Source organism: Eublepharis macularius, chromosome 2, assembly GCF_028583425.1.
Source record: "Eublepharis macularius isolate TG4126 chromosome 2, MPM_Emac_v1.0, whole genome shotgun sequence".
NCBI lineage: Eukaryota > Metazoa > Chordata > Lepidosauria > Squamata > Eublepharidae > Eublepharis > Eublepharis macularius.
Genome location: NC_072791.1, coordinates 32,069,343 through 32,089,636, shown reverse-complemented (window position 1 = coordinate 32,089,636; position 20,294 = coordinate 32,069,343). Strand labels below are relative to the sequence as shown.

Here is a 20,294-nt window from a genome sequence, read left to right as displayed (position 1 = left end):
TGCTTAAGTATGGGTGGGGAATGTTTGAACTTACTTTTGTTTTTGTTTTTGTTTAATTTTTAAATTTTTTAAAACAATTTTAACAGTGATAACACAAGTACCAGAATTCCATACAGATTGTTATACTATCACAGAGTACATAGAAGATTGGTAGTTGTGGGTTTTCCGGGCTGTATTGCCGTGGTCTTGGCATTGTAGTTCCTGACATTTTGCCAGCAGCTGTGGCTGGCATCTTCAGAGGTGTAGCACCAAAAGACAGAGATCTCTTAGTGTCACCTGAGAGTGACACTGAGATCTCTCAGTGACACTGAGAGATCTCTGTCTTTTGGTGCTACACCTCTGAAGATGCCAGCCACAGCTGCTGGCGAAACGTCAGGAACTACAATGCCAAGACCACGGCAATACAGCCCAGAAAACCCACAACGACCATCGTTCTCCGGCCGTGAAAGCCTTCGACAATACATAGAAGATTCATTTTGTTTTAACATAACAAAGGTTATGCAGATATGCTGTCTGCAAGTAGAGTCTTCTCCACTGTGTTAGCCATATTCGCTAATAAGTTAAGGGGTCAAAGGAATATATGGTCCTTGTTTTTGTCCCACAGGATGTCAAATAGTCCAAGACTGGTAGCCAGTCTTCCCAGAAAGTGGATTGACTATTTGTCACATCTGCTTGCTTTAGTCTGTGGGATATTTTTTCCATAAGGAACATGTCCCAGATTTTGCCTTGCCAAATTTCGATGCTAGGAGCAAGCGGGTTCTTGCACATAGAAGCTATGGTTACCTTGGCTATAGATAGTAGCGATGCTATAAGGTCTCTCGGAGCTAAAGGCAAATCTCGTTCCAACCGAAGATTTAATAAAACTAATTCAGGTTTTAAAGGAATTTCATAGCCTGTGATCAACTTTATATTATTTAACACTTCAGCCCAAAATTTTTAATAACTTTACATAGCCACCAGCAATGAAAGAGTCAGCCTCACCACACTGTTTCCAACATAAAAAAGAAATATTTTTGTTACCTTAGCTGAGCTTCAAGGCAGTCATATATCATCTTGTTAAGATCTTTAACGGTTGTATCCTAATATTGATTGATCTTAATGTGATGGTTGGGGGGTTCCAGATTTTAGACCACTGGGTATCAAGAGATATTAAAAATACAATCTTTTCCCCAGGCAGATTGATATGAGAAGGGTTTAGATTTAGCACTAGAAAGTAAAATACTATAGATTTTAGATAGTAGTCCCTTGTAGTTGTTCCGATCAATTAAAAGAAATTTCTCAAAATCAGTTAGCTGTTGTTTTAGTGCATCTTTCATCCCAGGTTGGTTAAGAGATGGTTAACTTGGAAGTATTGGAACCAAGGGAGTTTGTTGCCCAGCTTTTTTTCTATTTTCTGTTTAGAGAGAAGCAGCCCTTTGCTTGAAATATCAACCAACCTAGTTATATTACCCATCTTCCAGAGGTTAAAAGATTCTCTGGGGATAGCAGGATGAAACCATTCCTGTCCTGTAAGACAGGAAATGGGTGAGATATTAGGGGCCAAATAAGATCTGTGTCTATCTCATGTTTCCAATGTGGCTTGTAGAAGAATATTGTACTTAACAGAAACTGAATGTTCAGATATCTTATTCCAGATAGTTTCTAATAGAGTTTTGAGGAATGGGAACGCCTGTTCTATTTTTTTCCAGTCTGAGTGAAAATTGTTGGCAAGCATTAGTGATAAGTATGTTAAGTGCGTTGCATGGTAATACATTGTGATGTCAGGAGGAGCACCCAAGCCCCCTTTAGTGGCAGGGTAGCGCATAACATAGTGTTTGATTCTTGGTTTTTTCTCTTCCCAAATAAAAGAGTTTAGCATCTTTTGCCACGTGTCCAAAGTTTTAGGTTTTATGTGTGGTGGCAAGGCTCTGAAAAGAAATAAAATTTTGCTGAGAATTATACACTTGATCATATTAATTTTTTCCAGCCAATTTAATTGGATTTTTTCCATCCAGCTAATATTTTGGATATAGTAGCAAATAATTTTTTGAAATTTTGGGTCCAAAGCTCATTTAAGTTAGTAGGGATCTTAATACCTAAATAGCTCCAGGGTTTTTTTTGACACATTTATATTTATGGTTAGTTTTAATATGCTGGATATTGTCTTGCTGTAAATTCAAGGGGTAAAGCTACGATTTGGATTGATTTACTGAGAGTCCAGAGATGGATTTAAATTCAGTTAAGATTGCTTCAGCAGTTTGAACTTACTTTTGTTAAGGTATGCCTAGTCTTTGATTGGGGCATTTGGTGCCTGTTTATTATTAGATTTCCTAGTGGCCTTTGATACAGTCGCTATGAGATCTGGGAATGATGGTTTGCCATGATGTTTAAATCAATAATAATAATAACATTCAATTTATAAACCACCCTTCAGGACAATTCAATGCCTCATTCAGAGCAGTTTACAAAGTGTGCTATTATTATCCTCACAACAATCACCCTGTGAGGTAGGTGGGGCTAAGAGCTCTGAGAGAGCTGTGACTGACCCAAGGTTACCTAGCTGGCTTCAAACAGAGGAGTGGGGCATCAAACTCAGTTCTTCAGATTAGAGTCCTGCTGCTCTTAACCATTACACCAGACTGGCTCAAGCAAGTGATGGTTTCCACAAATCATAATGGCCTCTAAACCAAAACTGGGAATGCACTACAGATAGTGGTTTCCTACTATGGGATGGTGGGGAGGGGAAGGCAGCATAGTGTAGCCCAATTTTGTTAGATCTTGGAAGCTAAGCAGAGTTAGTACTTGGATGGGAGACTATGAAGGAAGACTGCAGAGGAAGGCAATGGCAAACCACCTTTGCTTCTCACTTACCTTGCAGGTTCCTTGATGAGGCTGCCCTGATCAGTAATAAAACATTTCTTTCCTACTAAATGAAGCCATGAAGTGCTCAGATTGTAGGCTGAGAGGAGATGAGTTTCAGTTGTGGCGGCAAATAGGCAGGATGGAGGTGTCCAATTGTCCACCTGCTAGGAAGGGGCAAGAGAGATGGCTATTTTGATATCTTGAATTAGGCCATTAATAGTAACAACAACAGCAACAACTGCACTTATATACTACTCTTCTATATAGATTAGTGCCCCACTCAGATTGGTGAATAGAAATCAGTGTAGTATTATCCCCACAATACAGCTGGGGAGCAGGGGCTGTGAGGAGTGGCTTGCCCAAGGCCACCTACTGAGCTCATGGCAGTAGTGGGATTCAAACCTGCAGAGTGCTGATTTGCAACCTGCAGAGTGCTGATTTGCAAATTAACTGCTATGCTAAAAGATGTGCACCCTAATTTGATTGGCAAAAAGGTGCAAGGCAAGTACATGTGGAACCCACTCCTAATTTCATGATAAGTTAAAGCCCCTTTTTGGCCATTTTCAGCCCCTTTTGCCATCTTGGGCCCAATTTCGGCCTTGAATGGCCAGGATTGGGTCCAAAACAGCCAGGATAGGTGATGTCAGGGGGTGTGGCATACGCAAATCAGTTATGCCAATGACACACTTCCAGTGATGGGAAGAGGCATGACATATGCTAATGAGTTATGCTAATGAGTTCCTCCAGCTCTTTTTCTACAAAATGACCCCTGGCAGTGACTGTACAACTTACAGTACAACTGTACAATTTAGCTTCATGTTTCCACCCTTTTCTTAGTTCTGTAATACACTATAATGTTTTGATAGAGTTTTCAGTGCCTTGTATTCTAGAGTACTGAGGTTATATTTATTAAATAAAGATCTTTTCCTTTGTAAAGACCTCAGACTGTGATCAAAGATCTCACCCAGGGTGCCTGATTTCTTGTTCTCTTGACTGGGCTACAGACAGGCAGCAGGCCAGGAAGAGGGGTGTATGAAGCAGTATGCATACACATGCGCACAGCCCTATCATTGCCTCAAGCTTCAGATAGAAAAAAGAAGGACATAGTCTGAGTGACTGTGGCTACTGAAGAAAAGAAAGTGAGAAGGGAAGGCTGGAGAAAGAAGAAGCCAGAGAGAAGGGGAGGGGAATAATTTTGCAGAGGCAAATGATGGTTTACAGAAATGTGCCCAATTTAAACATCATGGCAGAACTTGGTTTCTGTGAGCCAGGAAGCTGAGGAGGGTATAAAAGCATGCAAGGGAATATCCTTGTTTTCACACCATATCTATAACCTTCAGGCACATAAACGGGTGCTCTTGCTGGCTGCTTTACAACAGAACATAAAAGGTGCCCTGCTGTATCAGACCAGAGGTCCATCTAGTCCAGCTTCACACAGTGGCCAACCAGTTGCCCAGGAAGACCCCAAAAAAGGGACATAAAGGGCATGGCTTCCCCCTGCTGTTTCCTCCTAGCAGCTGGTATTGTGCCCAACATTTATCCTAAGCCAGATTCTCATTCTCTTTACAGGCAATCCCAACCAATTTCATATATGTACAAAGGAGCATTCAAGTTGTGCGAGAGTCTGAAATCTACCAGTTTAGTCCTGTTACCAAGCTCTGTCAAACTGATGTGAAAAAGGTTCCGCACCGGCTTGTTGTTGCCCAACTTATTTCTTACTGATAGGAAGTTCTTTAAGTATGTAACAACTTCCTTTGACTTTGGCCCATATCCTCCTGTTGCATAGCTGCTTCAGTCCTGTTTTTAAACATCTGTGTATGAAAGTGATTAGAAAATAGCTTCAATACATGTTTGAAATGTCAGGTGCAAGTATTTTAAGAGTAGAATTTAAAACATTTATTTTCTACAATAGATCTCTAAGGATGTTTTCTTTACAACAGTCTTTTGTAACAACAGATTTATGGTGGAGGTTTCTCTTGTCTGAACAGAATTCTGTTGGAATACCACCGAAGTGTAAATGTGGGTTTTTTTACTCCCGTAGTTCTGTTCCTGTATAGCTGCTTTCCTAATTTTGATCTTTAAAGCCCTAAAAAAGACTGGGGCAGGAATAACTGAGGGAATATTTCCTCCTTCATTGGCCATCCCGTGTCTTAAAATCTGTTAGCAAGGAACTGCTCAGGAAATCTTCACAGACGGATGGCAGATTGGTGTTTACCAGCGCCAGGGGCTTGTCAGTGGTTGCCTCAAAACTGTAGAACTCCCTCCCTGTGAAGGTATTTTGGACGCCTCACTTGCCTATTAAGTGAGGTAAACTGAAAGCTTTGGAATTGGAGCTGTCTGTGATTTTAAAACACTACTTTGACCATAGTTGATTGTTAATTATTGTATATACTATCATTGCCCTGTTTTTAATATTCTGTAAATTGCACTGGCTTTTAGTTTTGAAGTGGTTTAGATGCTTAAGATGGAAATAGCTCATCATTATACAGTGAAAAATTAATGAGCCAGTATGGCGTAGTGCTTAGTTTGTTTGATTAGAATTCTGAGACCCAGGTTCATATTCCTGCTCAACCATAAAAGAAAAGTCCAGTGGTACCTTAGTGACTAACAAAATTTATTCCAGCAAAAGCTAAAAGATGCCACAGATCTTTAAGCATGTGATGAACTCTGCTTCCCTGGATATCTGAGCAGTTGTGGGAGGGAGAAAATACCAATTTACTGCACAACTGGGGAGTACATACAACTTCCTCTCTTCTAGTTTCAATGCACATAGCTACCTTTTTGTATGATTATTGCTGTACTTACAACTTTAAAAGGGATTTTTCTTTTATTGCCTTGCCTAATTGGGAAGTGTATTTGTTGCAGACCGTACATTTTAAAAAGCCTGGAAGGGCGCACACAGCTGCAGGACTGTCAAGAGTTAATCTCTCACATAATCAGAGAGAGCGTTGAGTGACAGGCTACTCTAAGGGATCTGATTGGGTAGCATGAGATGGAAAGAAGACGTTCTGTTTTCAGTCCTAGCAGAGAGAGATCGAGTGTGAAGAATTGGGAGACGGAATCCTAACAGAGAGCAGTTTTAACACTGGCGGGAGAACTGGGGAAAGTTGGCAAGGAGGTTTGGGAAGTAGGGGCAGATGGGCCAAAGAAAGGGGATAGATCTTCTAAGGAGAGGAGATTTTCCCTACCCAGTCAAACAGGGAGGTAACTCTGGAGAGTGAAGAGATCCCTGGTCAGATGTGTTTGGAAACTGCCTGTGGAGACCTTCATATTCAATTAAGGACTGAAGGAAAGCACTGGTGTTTGGAGAGAAGGGGACTAGGGCACTAGAAAGTGGGTACCAGCATCCCTAACTCCAAAAGAGAAAAATAATACTAAAAGAAAGTATACTAGAGTGCTTGGGGGAAAATAAGGGAACTCATACTTAATTCAAGTATTCAAGGTCTATGCATTCCTAGTATGTGAGCACATAAAACCTCAACAATAAATGCTAGTACATATATGAAATGATTTACTTATTGATTGTTTGATTATTAAAAACATTTATAGCCCGCCTTTTCCTCCAATCAAGGGTACTCAAAGTGGCAGACAAAACAGCAAATTCCAAAATAGGCACAACCCAAGAACAATAAAAAATAAAATGGTAACATTGCAATCCAAAGCAGAGTTGCTTAGAAGGGTATAAATCTCTTTCAGATTGTACTGCAAGATGATGATTTGACAGTCAATTTATTGATCTCAGTCCCCTACCCAAAATACAAACAATAGCCATAAGGCCAAAACTTCATCCTCCATCAAAAGCCCTCCTATGCATCACTGCTTCCTAAAAGATACCAAAAGGGTGCCTTCCCAACCTCCTCTGGGGTGTCTGTCAAAAATGCTCATGATGGGACTATGATGCTTAGGCAGTTGGAGAGGCAGGAGATATTGCTGGGAAAATGCTATGTTGATGCTGCCCAGTTCACACCAAGTGATGTGGTCCTTTTAAAATACAGTTCCCAGTGAGCAGAAAATGAAATGTCTTAGTTAGACATGATACAATTCATGTGTCAGCTTTTCAGCTGTGGTTTGCTTCATATGTCATAAAATGTGAAGCAACTAAGTTTTAAATCGGTAGGTCACTTAACCATACTTTATGGGCAACCTTGTCAATATATATAGACCCGGTGACTGTAACCCCAAATTCCTGGCCTCAGGATTCCTTGATTCCTATCAAGCACCTGGATTTCACTGACCTAAAGTCAGCTACCAGTTATGTAGCTATTAAACTGCTATTAATTTGCATGACAAATGCAAATTAATGTGAGATACCTAAACTGTTTGTGGGCTACTGCTGGTCACTGCTCAGTGTTAATTTAGGGGAGGTACATATAACTAGGAGCCCCGTGGCGCAGAGTGGTAAGCTGCAGAACTACAGTCCAAGCTCTGCTCATGACCTGAGAGCAGAACCACAAGTGACAAAAGGCACAGATTGGACACTTGTCAACTTCCCTCAAGTTTTGATGGGAAATGTAGGCAGCTTCGTGGAATGTTGGACAAGTGACAGTTGAAAAGTCCATTGGACAGCAGTCAGAGAGCCAAGCTTCAAGACTAGGATGCCTACATTTCCCATCAAAACTTGAGGGAAGCTGACAAGTGTCCAATCTGTGCCTTTTGTCACTTGTGGTTCTGCTCTGAGTTCAATCCCGGCGGAAGCTGGGTTCAGGTAGCTGGCTCAAGGTTGACTCAGCCTTCCATCCTTCTGAGGTCGGTAAAATGTGTACCCAGTTTCCTGGGGGTAAAGTGTAGATGACTGGGGAAGGCAATGGCAAACCACCCCATTAAAAGTCTGGCAAGAAAACGTCATGATGTGACATCCCCCCATAGGTCAGTAATGACTCGGTACTTGCCTTTACCTTTACATATAACTATTGTTTCTCAGATGGCCTAGCAGTGACCAGGTAGAAACACAGATTTTATGAGCTGGCTCCTCCATAGAGAGACAAATGTCCAATGTCCATTTTTCTTGTTGTTGCAATCACACAAACCACTGCAGTCCCATGGCTACCCCTCACATGAAATCATCATTTCATACTGACAGTGCTTCCATGAGAATTTGGCTGGGTTCTGAAGCCATCAGCAATTTTACTTGCTCCTGGCTGTTCCTTATCTGCAATGAGGTCCTGAACTTGTAACTTGCTTTACACACATACTGAACCAGTTAACTTTCCTATATTGATTCAGTTCTGTTTTGCCCCTCTTACAATGCTTCAAGTAGGTAGTCTGTTTTTTAAAATATATATTTCAAGTGTCATATTTGTTCCTCCTTTACTTTATCCAAAAAATCCCCCCACAAAAACAAAACCCTATGAACATGTTCATGGTGGTAAGTTGGTGATGTCACAAATGCTAACCAACACATGCCTGCGAAGGCACCTTTCCCGTCATGACCTGGAAGGTTGCAATATTTTTTTCCAGAGCTTGCTTCAAGACATTAACATGTATAGGTTTGTTTTTGCAAACAGACTTAAAATCTTCACCCTTAATTGTTCTAAGTGAAATGATTGAGGCTATTTGTGTTTTTGTCATTTCTAAGCCTAAAGAATACTTGGAGTTGACACCCTGCTGTCTTTTTTCCTTTCTGGGACTAAGCTATTGTATTATTTTTGACAGGTTTCTGGGATTCCACTTTAAATCAGAAGCGAGGGGGAAGGCTTTCCCACTCCGTGAAAGGTTCTGCTTTTGCCACTGTCCAGGGGAAAAAAATTAAAAAATCCAAGCAGTGTTTTGCAAGCAACACGAACAATTGTTCATGTGAAATTGAGCTGTCAGTCGGAAGTGACAGGCTGTGGTTTGTGAATCCTATTTTTATAGAAGAGAGAAGCAATCCATTTCCCCTGAATGTGCCTCCTCAAGAGAGCTGCAGGGAGTCTCTTTCTTTGGCTCCAGACATTGTGACAAGACCCATCAAAAAGACTCCCAGCCGTCCCCCTCCACCCCCGCCCCTGCTGCCACCTTCACATGCTCCAAAGCCACCTGAGAAGTCTCCTGTGACCATTTCTGAAGAGGACCACCTTCAAGTTCAGGAAGAAAAGGAAATGAAAACAGAGGTCAGTAAAGAAAAAGAAAGTGATGGGGAAGGGCCCTTCTCTCCTAGTGGCCATTTGTCCACCAAGAAAAGTGGCCCCCCTCCATTCATTCCACCAAGGAGGTGCATGTCTGAAAGACCTTTGGGGAAAGCTTGTGCTGATAAATCTGAAAAATGTACCATGCCAGGGAAGGAACTGGCAGGAAAACAGAGTGATGGGACTAAAGCACATGTTAATAATGTTCCGTGTACTGAAGCTCCACAGGAGACTACAGAGAAAAGCCCCTCAGACTGTAAAGAAGCAACACCTGATACAGACCCCAAGACAAAGCAGGCTGAACTTCAGAGGAAGCCTTCAGAGAAGCCATTGGTGCCCCCCGTCCCTCCTCCGAGGAAGAAGAGGGTCTCTAGACTGCCATCGTCGGCCAGCTCTTGCCATTCCAAACAAATAAGCATTGACGAGTCAGAAGTGCCTATGCCACAAGAGGACACACAGCCAGAAAAGAAAAACTGCTTGGATGCAAAAAGGAAATCAAGGTTTGACTGTAAGCTTGTCCGTTTATCAGATCGCGAAGGCTCGCGTGACTCTCTAGACTGCCCAGTAAGCAATGCATCAGCACAAACTTCTGCCTCTGAGCCAGATTCCTATTCCACCAGCAGCACAGAGGATGAACTAGAGCACGTCACCAGTCCCTCTGTCAAGAAGACCCGTTCCTTGCTCTTAGGCCGGGCCAGGCGCCGCCTGTCCATGGTCAGCTTGAGTAATGTCTTCACAGCTTTTCTGTCTGCTGACCGAAAGCTGCAGAAGAAGATTGTGGAGTTGGCCCAGGACAAGGACTCATACTTTGGCAATTTGGTACAGGACTACAAAGTGTACAGTCTGGAGATGATGGCAAGGCAGAGCTCCAGCACGGAGATGCTGCAAGAGATCCGCTTAATGATGACGCAGCTGAAGAGCTACTTAATACAAAGCACGGAGCTGAAATCTCTGATGGACCAGGTGGTTTACACTGATGACCAACTCGGTGAGTGGTTCAGTTCTGCTCGGCCTTGGATTCCATGGGTTTCTGGACAAGGCAAGACAAGGTGGAAACATGAGAAAGGAGCAAGATATTAGGAGAATCATAACACTAAGTTATGGTGAAGCCTGGTGGTTAAGGGACCAAACAATGAATCAGTAAGTCACCAGATTGAACGTCTGCTGCAAGCCCCGCTCTGTGACCTTAGGGCTCAAACAGATAAAGATCACATGTTTGTTTTGTCCATAAAAAGAATACTACAGACCAGTGCAGCCTCAATTAGCCTCAGGGCCATGGGAAAGGGACACAGAGTTTAATCCTTCAACCTCCAGATGGTTTACTAGTTGAAACAGGGTTCACTGCTCGATTATTAGCATTTTAAAGACAAGAAGGTATATCTGTTAAAAGTGTATACTTTCCCCTTTAAAATGCTTACAAGTTACAACAAAGCATAGAGAGCCCAGTGGAGGTTGAAGTGTTAAACCCTCTTTTTCTTTCCTTCATGGTCCAGAGGCAAACAGAAGCAGCATGTGCCTTCAGGTTGCTCTTTCTGGACTGATAGAGACATGTGATCTTTGTTTCATATGTTTAAGCCCAAAGTAAAGCCATTCTCTCTGTCTCAGTCCTACCCTTCTATCTGTAACAATAATGACCTATCATGCAAGGTTGTTGTAATTATTACAAGAAGAAAATGTGTGTGAAGCAGGGTATTTGAAAACACCATGTAAATATTATTGTTGGTGTTGGGTTGCTGCAATTGTTATCTTTCTAGCAGCTGCTAAGTGTACCATTCAAAGTATAACCACATAAAAGGAGGGGAGGGGAAACAGCACCCACATCCAATGAAAAAAAAATTCTGTTTGATAATGGGTACAGACATATACAAGAATATAAATATGATGTCATTCAGGTCTCATGTATTTTTTTCTATTCGTCTTCTTGCAAATAGTCATTGACTATTCATATGCAGGTGTATGTTTGTGCACATTTTCAAATAGAATTTGTATTTTATCTTTCATAGTTTGGGATGTTGTTTTTCCTTTTGCGTGGTTATACTTTTTTACAGGTTGCTTTAGAAAGGTTGCCCTTTTTTCTTTTTTTCTTTTTTTAAGCTACTAATCATAGACATTTATGTCTGCAAAGCCCAGGGGTACTTACATGTTTGCGGAAAGATATGATCACATGAAGCTTCCGTATACTATCTGAGATCATTTGTCCATCAGGGTCAGTCCTGTCTGCTCAGGCTAACAGAAGCTCTCCAGAGTCTTCGGTAGAGGTTTTTCACATCACCTGCTATCCCATCCTTTTAACTGGAGATGCTGGGGATTGAACCTGGGACCTTTTACATGTCAAGCATATGCTTTACCACTGAGCCACTGGTGTTTCCTAAGTCTGAGTTTGAAATGGATATTTTCAACTTTTAAACAAAATGTCATTACGTCTAGAAGGCAGGTCACAGAAATGCTGATCTGGCACCAGTCTTTGCTAAATTAACAGATGGTGTTTACATTTTCAAGACAATCGGATTGGCCTATGTGATGTTATCTCATTTTGACATCACAACAGTCCTGTGAGGTGAGCCAGACTGAGAGATGATGATCTGCCCAAGGCTGCCCAGTGAGTTTTAAGTGTGGTCTTTTGACACTAGAATTCTAAATGGTCCCCAGACTCTCCACTACTTCTAATCAAATGCAGTGTTTAGAGATCAATTGAATATCATTTTGGGGGTCTCCACTAGCATATGAGGAAGGATGTGGAGAAGAGTCAGAGATTCTGAGGGCCAAGCTACAAGTGACGAATGACACTTGAAATGCAAGTGGATCAAGTGGAGGGCAAGTGAACAGGGAGGAATACACTTGCCGTTCAAGTGTCATTCGTCACTTGTAGTTTGGCCCTGAGCCAAGCTACAAGTGACGAATTACACTTGCCCGGCAAGTGAGCAGACTCACGTGTATTCCTCCCTGTTCACTTGCCATTCACTTGCTCTCCACTTGATCAAGTGAAGCACAAGTGAATGACAAGTGAACAGGGAGGAATACACGTGAGTCTGTTCACTTGCCAGGCAAGTGTAATCCGTCACTTGTAGCTTGGCTCCAAGTTAAGACACCAGTCAGGGATATCTCCATTTTTCAGTTATGGTTTTCTTCCTCAAAGATCTTTCATTTCTTGTTTCACTGTGATGCTGTAGTGTTTTGTAAACAGACACTAAAAAGATCACAGTGTGAATGCAGAAAGTGTGCTCGATTGGGTAGGAAGCTGGAATAAAAGCTGCCTTTTTTGAAAAACAGCATCACTCCCCCTCCTCATTGTATTTAAAATCCCAGCTGTTCATTTATTCAGAAGCCCTCTTCTGGGTGGAAAGAACATATGTAAAGGGGGCGTGGGAATGAATGCAACGGCCCCACCCCTGCAAGATCACCAGACCATGAGCATAAGCTGAAGGTGTGTGGGCTGTAACCCCATGAACAAGAGTGTTGCTTTTTTTAACATTTCGTGGAGACCCTAAGTGCCTATGGTTTGTATTCTACTCTCCTGCTCAGTGCTTCTCTTCACCCAAGATCTGTCATCTGGAGAGGGCTTGGGCCATCTTCTGTCATGGGTTGTGCAGAGGGACCCTCGATGTTGCCTTACACTGAGTCAGCCCAATGGCTTCTAATTGGTAGAGGATCTCTGAAGCAGAGATCTTCCCCAGCCTTGCAACTTGAGATCCCGGAAGCTAAGCCCAAACCTGGTGCTACGGGGCAAAGCATGGCTGCGCCTGTGTATTGCTTACTTCTTTTAAGTAATGGCACTGCTCCTGTGCAACATGGCATGCAGAAATCTGGCAAGCAAAGCTTTTCTTGCTGTGAAAAAGGCGGAGGGAAAAGGCCAGCGAAAAAATCTGGTGATCCTGTTTGGATCTAGAATTTTTTACTTTCATAAATTCCAGCAAATTCTCGTTCCTGATGACCCTGCTGATTATTGAATTGACTGTAAATAACAGCTGAATGTTAAGTGGAAAGAGAGGAATGGGGCCGTGGCTCAGTGGCAGAGCACTGACTTTGCATACTGGAGTTCTCAGGTTCAGCCCCTGGAATCTCTGGTTAAAATGCTCAGGTGATTTGGGAGACCTAGAAGAGCTGCTACCAATAGACAATACAAGATGGTTAGCTGTAGCAGTGGAAAAGAGCAAGAGTCCAGTCGGTGTGACTCACAAAAACTACCACAAATGTTGTTCGCCTTATAGATGCTACTGGACTCTTGTTCTTTTCTCCTCCAGTAGACAGTACAGACCTTGACAGACCAGTCGTCTAACTTGATATAAGCTTCATGTGTTGTTAAGCATCCTGCCATTAAGAGAAACTATTTCCTTATACGCTATACCCAGACCTAGATGTATTTGATAATTTATTGTTCTTTGGGACTTCATGAAGAACATAATGGTTCAAGAGTCAGTGAGGAAAGATGGGTTTGGGCTAGAGCTCTGAGGGAAGAGGAAATGTCTTCAGCCACCCCTGCTCATGCAGGAAAGATCCTTTGAAATAGGCTCATTTCAGATCTTCAGGTGCTGTGGTTCCATTTCCACCTGATATCGGGAGATAGCCTGGGCATAGCGCAACACAGAATTAAGCTTATATGTTGGGCTGGTGCCCCTGTAGAATTGTCAACAGGAGAGACATGATGCAACCCATTGCACTTTTTGCAAATTTGACGGAAGTTTTGTTTTCTGAGTGGTTTTGCTTCCTTGCTGGATATTAAGCAAGCATTAAGCAATGGTCTCAGTAGAAAACAAACAGAGGTGAGTTGGGGAGCAGAATAAGGAGCCTCATGCTGGCTGAATGTATGTGAAGAATGCCAGCAGTGCAGAAGATTGCATTCAGTAAACTGTAGGAAGCAAAGCAGCTAACAGCCACAGGGGGAAATGAGAATTGAGAAGTGTTGCTTCACCTTCTATCCACCCATTTGGGTTGTCTTTTTACACAGTCACATTGTAAGCATTTTTCTCCTGGATGTTCTTCTCAAACCAAACATGGCAAAGACTGAGCTGTCCCTCTTTATATCCAGAGCCATATCCCCTACCATGTGCCAGTAGCTCACCGGTACATCATATGATTGGCATACAGAAGATTCAATCCCTGGCTTTCCCAGTTAAAAGGGTCAGGAAATAGATAATAGGAAAGACCTCTGCTTGAGACCCTGTACTGCTAATCAGAGTAGGTAATACAGACCTGCAGATAGACTAATAGTCTGGCTGTGTAAGGCAGCTTCATGTGTTCAGATTGTTTTCCTTTCTCTCCTACTCATGCCATTTTAGCATTATCTTCACCCTTGCTTTCTCTTTCACATCCAGGTCAGGTTCTGCTGCTTTTCATTCCATAACATTTCCAGAATTCGTTTCTGTCCTCAGCTATCTACTTGTCCATGCTGTGAAAATCTCTCACCTAAATTACAGGAAACTGCTCCTAGCTGGCCTACTTTCCTGTCATGGTTCTTGTTTTCTGTTAATTTTCTGTCAGTGTGCCTCTGCTAAACATCTTTGTCTTATTAGGAGAGGCTTTCTATTAAATATTATCTAAGTTGCACAGAATCAAGTATGTTGAGGATTATGAGGGTCAAGGCAAGGAGTTCCAAAAACAAACCAGAAGAATGTTCATAAATAAGGAAATAGTTTGTTTCAGAAAAATGAAAGTAGGCATCATCATCATCATCATCATCATCATCATCATCATCGATTTTTATCCCGCCCTCTCCACATGCGGGCTCAGGGCGGGTTACTTCAAAAATAAGATACAGGTTAAAATCCAGCTAAAAACATGCAGTCATAAAATACAGATTTCAATCCCCAAGATAAACGGCCTTCGTTAACACAACAGTCCCCCTGCCTACACAGGGAGGAGGGAGGGGAAGTGGGGGACAACATTCCGATAGGAGACTGGAAGGGAGGCTCAACAGATAGCATAGAAATGGCCTCAACCATATGCCTGGTTGAACATCTCCATCTTACAGGCCCGCCAAAAAGATAGAAGGTCTTGGCAGGCCCACGTGTCAGCAGACAGAGAATTCTACCAGGTGGGAGCCAGGAATGAGAAAGCTGTGACTCTGATCGAGGCCAGTCGAGCCTCCCTGGGGCCAGGGACCACCAGCAGATGTTTATCCGCAGATCTAAGTGCTCTCCTGGGTACATATGGCGAGAGGCAGTCCCGCAGGTATGCTGGGCCCAGTCCACTCAGGGCTTTATAGTCCAAAACCAACACCTTGAAACATACAATGCATTGAGGCTAGCTTAGATTATGAATACTTAAAAATACAAGATCCTGTGGAGAAGTTTGTGGAAGGAGTTTTGGGAGAGAATCTCCAGCTACCTGAAAGTCTTCTCCAAGAGTCAGGGGCCCTTATAAACTACCTCAGTACCACTGTAGGGGGATGAAGTGAGGAAGAGGACTTGGGCAAGATCCTTTTTCCCAGTCTAGAGCCATTTCCCAAACTGCAGAAGGGATTTTGGAGACAAACAGGAGGGGGAGGTGGGGAAAGATCCACTCCACCAATTACTTTTCTGCTGGATCCAACACTAACAGTCGTCCTTTTAACTCAACATAGAGCTTCTAGAGAATGAAGACCTTGCATCTGTTTCCATCAAAATTAAGTCCCTCCAGCATGCTGTGTTCTTGAAACAATAGATGACAGTTCAGCTCCTCCCAATGAGAACAGCACCTTTATGTGCAAAAGGGGTCATTTTATCATGCACATTTATTTGATCATCAGTCCCCTGAGAAATTTTAATAAGGATGCAGGATGAGAGAGAAAGACCTGTGCTGGAATCCTACTTACATGATTAGTCCAGCATTCAGGATGGAATATTTACATACTTTTCGAAAGGGAAAGAGACTAGTTGGTCAGAAGACACCAATTGGTATTTAAGTAGTATGGGTATCTGAACTAGCTCTTCCAGTTTCCTGCATCTTGTTTTTCACATATTCCTTTTCCATCTTAATCCCCATCTCCCAGAGGTGATTATCGAATCCGCTCTGCACAAGTGCGTCTTGAAACCTTTAAAAGAGGCCATCGATACCTACTTAAGGGAAATCCACAACAAGGACGGATCCTTTAAGTTCCTGAAGGAGAACCAGCAAGTCATTCAGAACACAACTACTACTGACTTGGGAGTCACCACTAGTGTACCTGAAACACCATTGTTGGAGAAAATTCTGCAAAAATTCACCAACATGCACAAGGCTTACTCACCAGAGAAAAAGATTTCCATCCTCCTGAAGTCTTGCAAACTCATCTATGAATCCATGGCCCAGGGAAATCCAGGTACTATGGGGCAACCTTCATTTTTAAAAAGTCTTTTGGATTCCAGAGAATCTGACTGGTTACAAAAACTGCTGTAGTGACTTATTTAGAATCACCTACAGAAAGTCTGTTGCGGCCAGCATGAGACTGCAGCTAGACCTTCTGATGGTGGTTCATGGAGATGGAGGTACAAAAAGAAAGATTCCAGTAGGTGCAGGCACCCAGTGAAATACAACACTTCCTTGGTACAATATTTCAGAATTCTTCATTTGTGCTTGCGCTGAAAAGAGCATCAAACATTGACCTACTTCCTGCAATATCTTCATTCTTTTGTGTTCTGAGGTCCATAAATTGCACTGAGGTAGGAGGAAGGGCTGTAACAGAATTCTAAAATATTGTTCCCAAGGAAGATGTTTTGCCCAAATGTAGTGTTTCATAAAAGTGGATCCTGCACCAATTGAAGTGGCTCTTATCTGTACTTATATATTTAGGTATTTGTACCCTGCTTTTCACTCCAGTAGGGACCCAAAGCAACTGACGACATTCTCCTCCATTCCCCACAACAACAATCCTGTGAGGTAGGTTAGGCACAGAGTTACCCAGCAAACTTCCAAGGTTGAGTAGTGTTATGAACCTGGATCTCCCATATCCAGACTGACTCTGTAACCACTAAAGCACTCTTGTCTGTTTTGAATTATTCTCAGATTGTTACATGAAATCACCTCAAGAGAGGAGAAGAGGATCCCTTGATGGCAATACAAGACAGTGGTATAGGAGCAACAATATTCTTAATGCACAGACATTTAAAATGCTGGTATATTGCCTATTAAAAAAAGATTTCTATGTTCCAGAAATCTCAAGTGTCAGACAATTTAGCATGACTTTAAGAATGGTTTTATGTAAGTACAAACAGAGAGACCATGATCAAAGAGATACCCTTAGAGTTGTTGTTTTTTAAAGAAACCAAATGAAAAAGGTAGAGTTACTGAACTGGTCTCTGGATTTCATTTGACTAGCCAGCTTTCATTTCTTGTGTTAAGCAGATGGGTTAAACCAGGTGTAACTTAAACAGGCACAACTAGAGCTGGATTGCTTGGTAAGATAGACTAGGTCCTGCCAAAACACTTCTCTGTTTCATGTCTGATCTCCCAGCAAGCAATGCTTCCAGATCTGTTTCCAGCCACTGCTATTTCTAAGAACACCACAGAACTGAATTTCTCTAAAGCTAATAGTGTGGTGGTTAGAACGCTAGACTAGCTCTTGGAAGACCTGGGATTCAAATTCCTGCATTAAACCTACATGGTGACCTTGGGACAGTCAGTCTCTCGCAGCTTAACTTCCTCATGGGGTTGTTGTGAGGATAAAATTAAGAGAGGGGTTTCCTGATCTCCCTGGATGAAGTGCAAGATAACATGTATAGATATAGTAAGATACGCTAATACTTTGCTAGAGATTTGTAATGAATTTTGAGATCCTTGTGTGGGGATGGTAGTTGCTTCATCAGCAAGTGACGATTTGCCCCGTTGAGCCTGAGACCTGAGGGAGAAGTGTCTCTGGGCATGTGTAAGGGCAGAGCCTTCATTTCTTTATGGATGTCTGGGCAGGGCTCCAGTTCCTTTAAACTGTTCGTTCAATTATTAAATACCAATTTCATTCAAGTGCTGCAGTCCAACCGGTGGCCGATGCGGCAGATAGTTTGCCTAGGATGTAATCGCATTGGGGTTTGTAGCGGAGGAGAGGGCTTATTTTAAGCCTCTTATTGATATTTATGAAACAAATGTTTCGTGTCATTGAGAAACGGAAAGGAAGCAAGGACTTGGAATAAGGCGATTCCACCTTGAGCAAGTGAGACCATTTCCAGTGTGATTGAAGCAGTCACTGAAGGACTCACTGTTGCTAATGAGATGTTCTGAGAGAAGCAGGAAATAAATACAGAGGTTACAGTGAAGACAGCATCAAATTTTCTTTCTTCCTTTCTCTTTTTCTGATCCCCCAAGGATTCAAGGCAGGTAATAACAAAAAACAGAGAGAAAATATTGAAGCGTTAAATAATATCTAAGACACTTCCATATAAAATATGATAAACATTCAGTATTTTAAAAAATGAAATACTTTCCATGAGTCATATTTTTTAAAATACAGACCTAAAATGATCCCATTATTTAATTTTCTGGCACTATAGGCTTGCTGAAGTGGAAATGTGGCCAATCTTTTTACATTCTTCTAAAGATACGTGCGCTCTGGTCATTATAGACCTGGCCTTAGGCTCCCTCATCATCTGAGGCCAGGCCAGTGGCAACCTGAGAAAGGCCTCTGAAACTTTGGCACTCCCTGCCCAGGGGGAGATTCATTTGTCTCCCTCAATCATGGTCTTCCACCAGCAGGTGAAGACGTTTTTTTGTTTTGTTTGGCAGACCCTCAATAACTGTCATTAGCCCTCCTCCCCTTTTGTGTGGTTTACATGTGTTTGTGTGTTTAGATGTTTTATTTCTTTTAAATGTTTTTATATATTTGTATCTTAAATGCAGTTTTAATGTTCACCATGTTCGATGGAGAGGTGACCTAGAAATGTTCTAAGTAAACAAATAAAAGGGGGGGGAGGGGATGCCTTGCCAAGTTCATAAGCGGATTCTGGCCCCCATTCCTGGATCCTGAGCCCCAGATTGCAGCCTGATATTGAATGGGAGGAGTATTTGGCTTACATGCTTGGTTAATGTCCTACATTTGACTGTATTTAGTTATGCATTCTTACCATCTCACGCAGGACTTCTGCTGGTCTGCTGGATCTTTCTGGATTTTGTTTTATTATTTAATGTGTCTGACCTGCCTTTTGATGCCTGTCCACAAGGCAGTTTATAAAATTATGATATAGAATAACCATAAAACCATAGATCCAGTTTGCTGTAGTGGTTAAGAGCATGGGACTCTAATCTGGAGAGCTGGGTTTGATTCCCCACTCCTCCGCTTGAAGCCAGCTGTGTGCCCTTGGGTGAGTCACAGTTCTCTGGAGCTCTCTCAGCCCCACCCACCTCACAGGGTGTTTTGTTGTGGGGATAATAATGACATACTTTGTAAACCACTCTGAGTGGGCATTAAGTTGTCCTGAAGGGAGGTATATAAATCTAATGTTGTTGTTGTTGTTGTCATAAAAAGAAAAAGTGGCCCTGTCTCTTAAAACATCTGAGCAAACCCCCCACGTTTGCAGCCCATTAAAAGCAAAGCATTCAGTAGAGCCCCAAATGCCGAAACATGCACAATTCCTAAGTCACTAAATCATTGCAACTGAAGCTAGTTTCCTTACTATCTTTCTAGTTATAAGCAAAGATTTAATCATAAAAAAGTTTAAATGGAGCCAAAACCCATCAATAGGTAAAGTTGCAGGAGGACAAAAAAACCCTACTACGAATTTAGCAAAAGCCAAATAAAACAGATGTCCCTTCACTGTTTTCCTGAACCCTGCCATGGAGCAAGCCAAATGAACTTGCCAGGGTAAGGCATTCCATAATTTTGGTGCAAACACCAAAAAGCCCACTGTGTTAATAGTCAAGCGAGTTACCTGGGTCATCTTTGCTTCACTGAAGTTGATGTAGATCCAGCAAAATGAATGGTTATGGCTTTGATCACTTATTAAGAGGATTTGCACTTTAAAACTTTATCTCATGTGGAACTCCCTTGCTTTTTTCAGAGCTTGACAAGTACAGCTCCAGGGGCTTCTGGGACTTTCCCCTACAAGCTGGAACAAAAGAAAAACTCCCTCAAGTGGGAAATGGTGTGGGGTGGGTATGGGCAGAGCCTCCAGGTAAAGTTCTGCCCTCAGCTGATCCAAATATGGAGCCAGAACTAAGCGCTGCCTACAAATCACCAGAGCTTAGTTCTGATTTCCTCTCGCTCACCCCCTTTTATCATTTTACAGGCTTTCTTATTTGACAGCTGAGCTCAGCTGTAAAAGGGGAAGTGGGGGAGGTTGCCAGGCCACGGAGGGCGCAGCCAAGCTTCTTTTCTGCATCAATGTTTCTGTGCCAGTGTGATGGAAGAATAGGAGGAGAGTGAGGGACAGCAGAGAGAACACTGGGGAGGGGTATTGGGACGCCCTC

The 20,294-nt window shown here is 42.3% G+C and overlaps 1 protein-coding gene across 2 annotated transcripts in view; it reads left to right on the top strand.

Annotated features, from left to right (window-relative positions):
* Positions 1-20,294, top strand: part of RIN3 (Ras and Rab interactor 3) — a 104,944-nt gene that overhangs the window by 63,104 nt on the left and 21,546 nt on the right. For both annotated transcript variants that reach the window (XM_054972123.1, XM_054972124.1), the window contains 2 exons: positions 8,494-9,933; positions 15,913-16,221. In XM_054972123.1, coding sequence (XP_054828098.1) covers positions 8,494-9,933; positions 15,913-16,221 — 1,749 coding nt within the window. The remainder of the gene's footprint in view (positions 1-8,493; positions 9,934-15,912; positions 16,222-20,294) is intronic.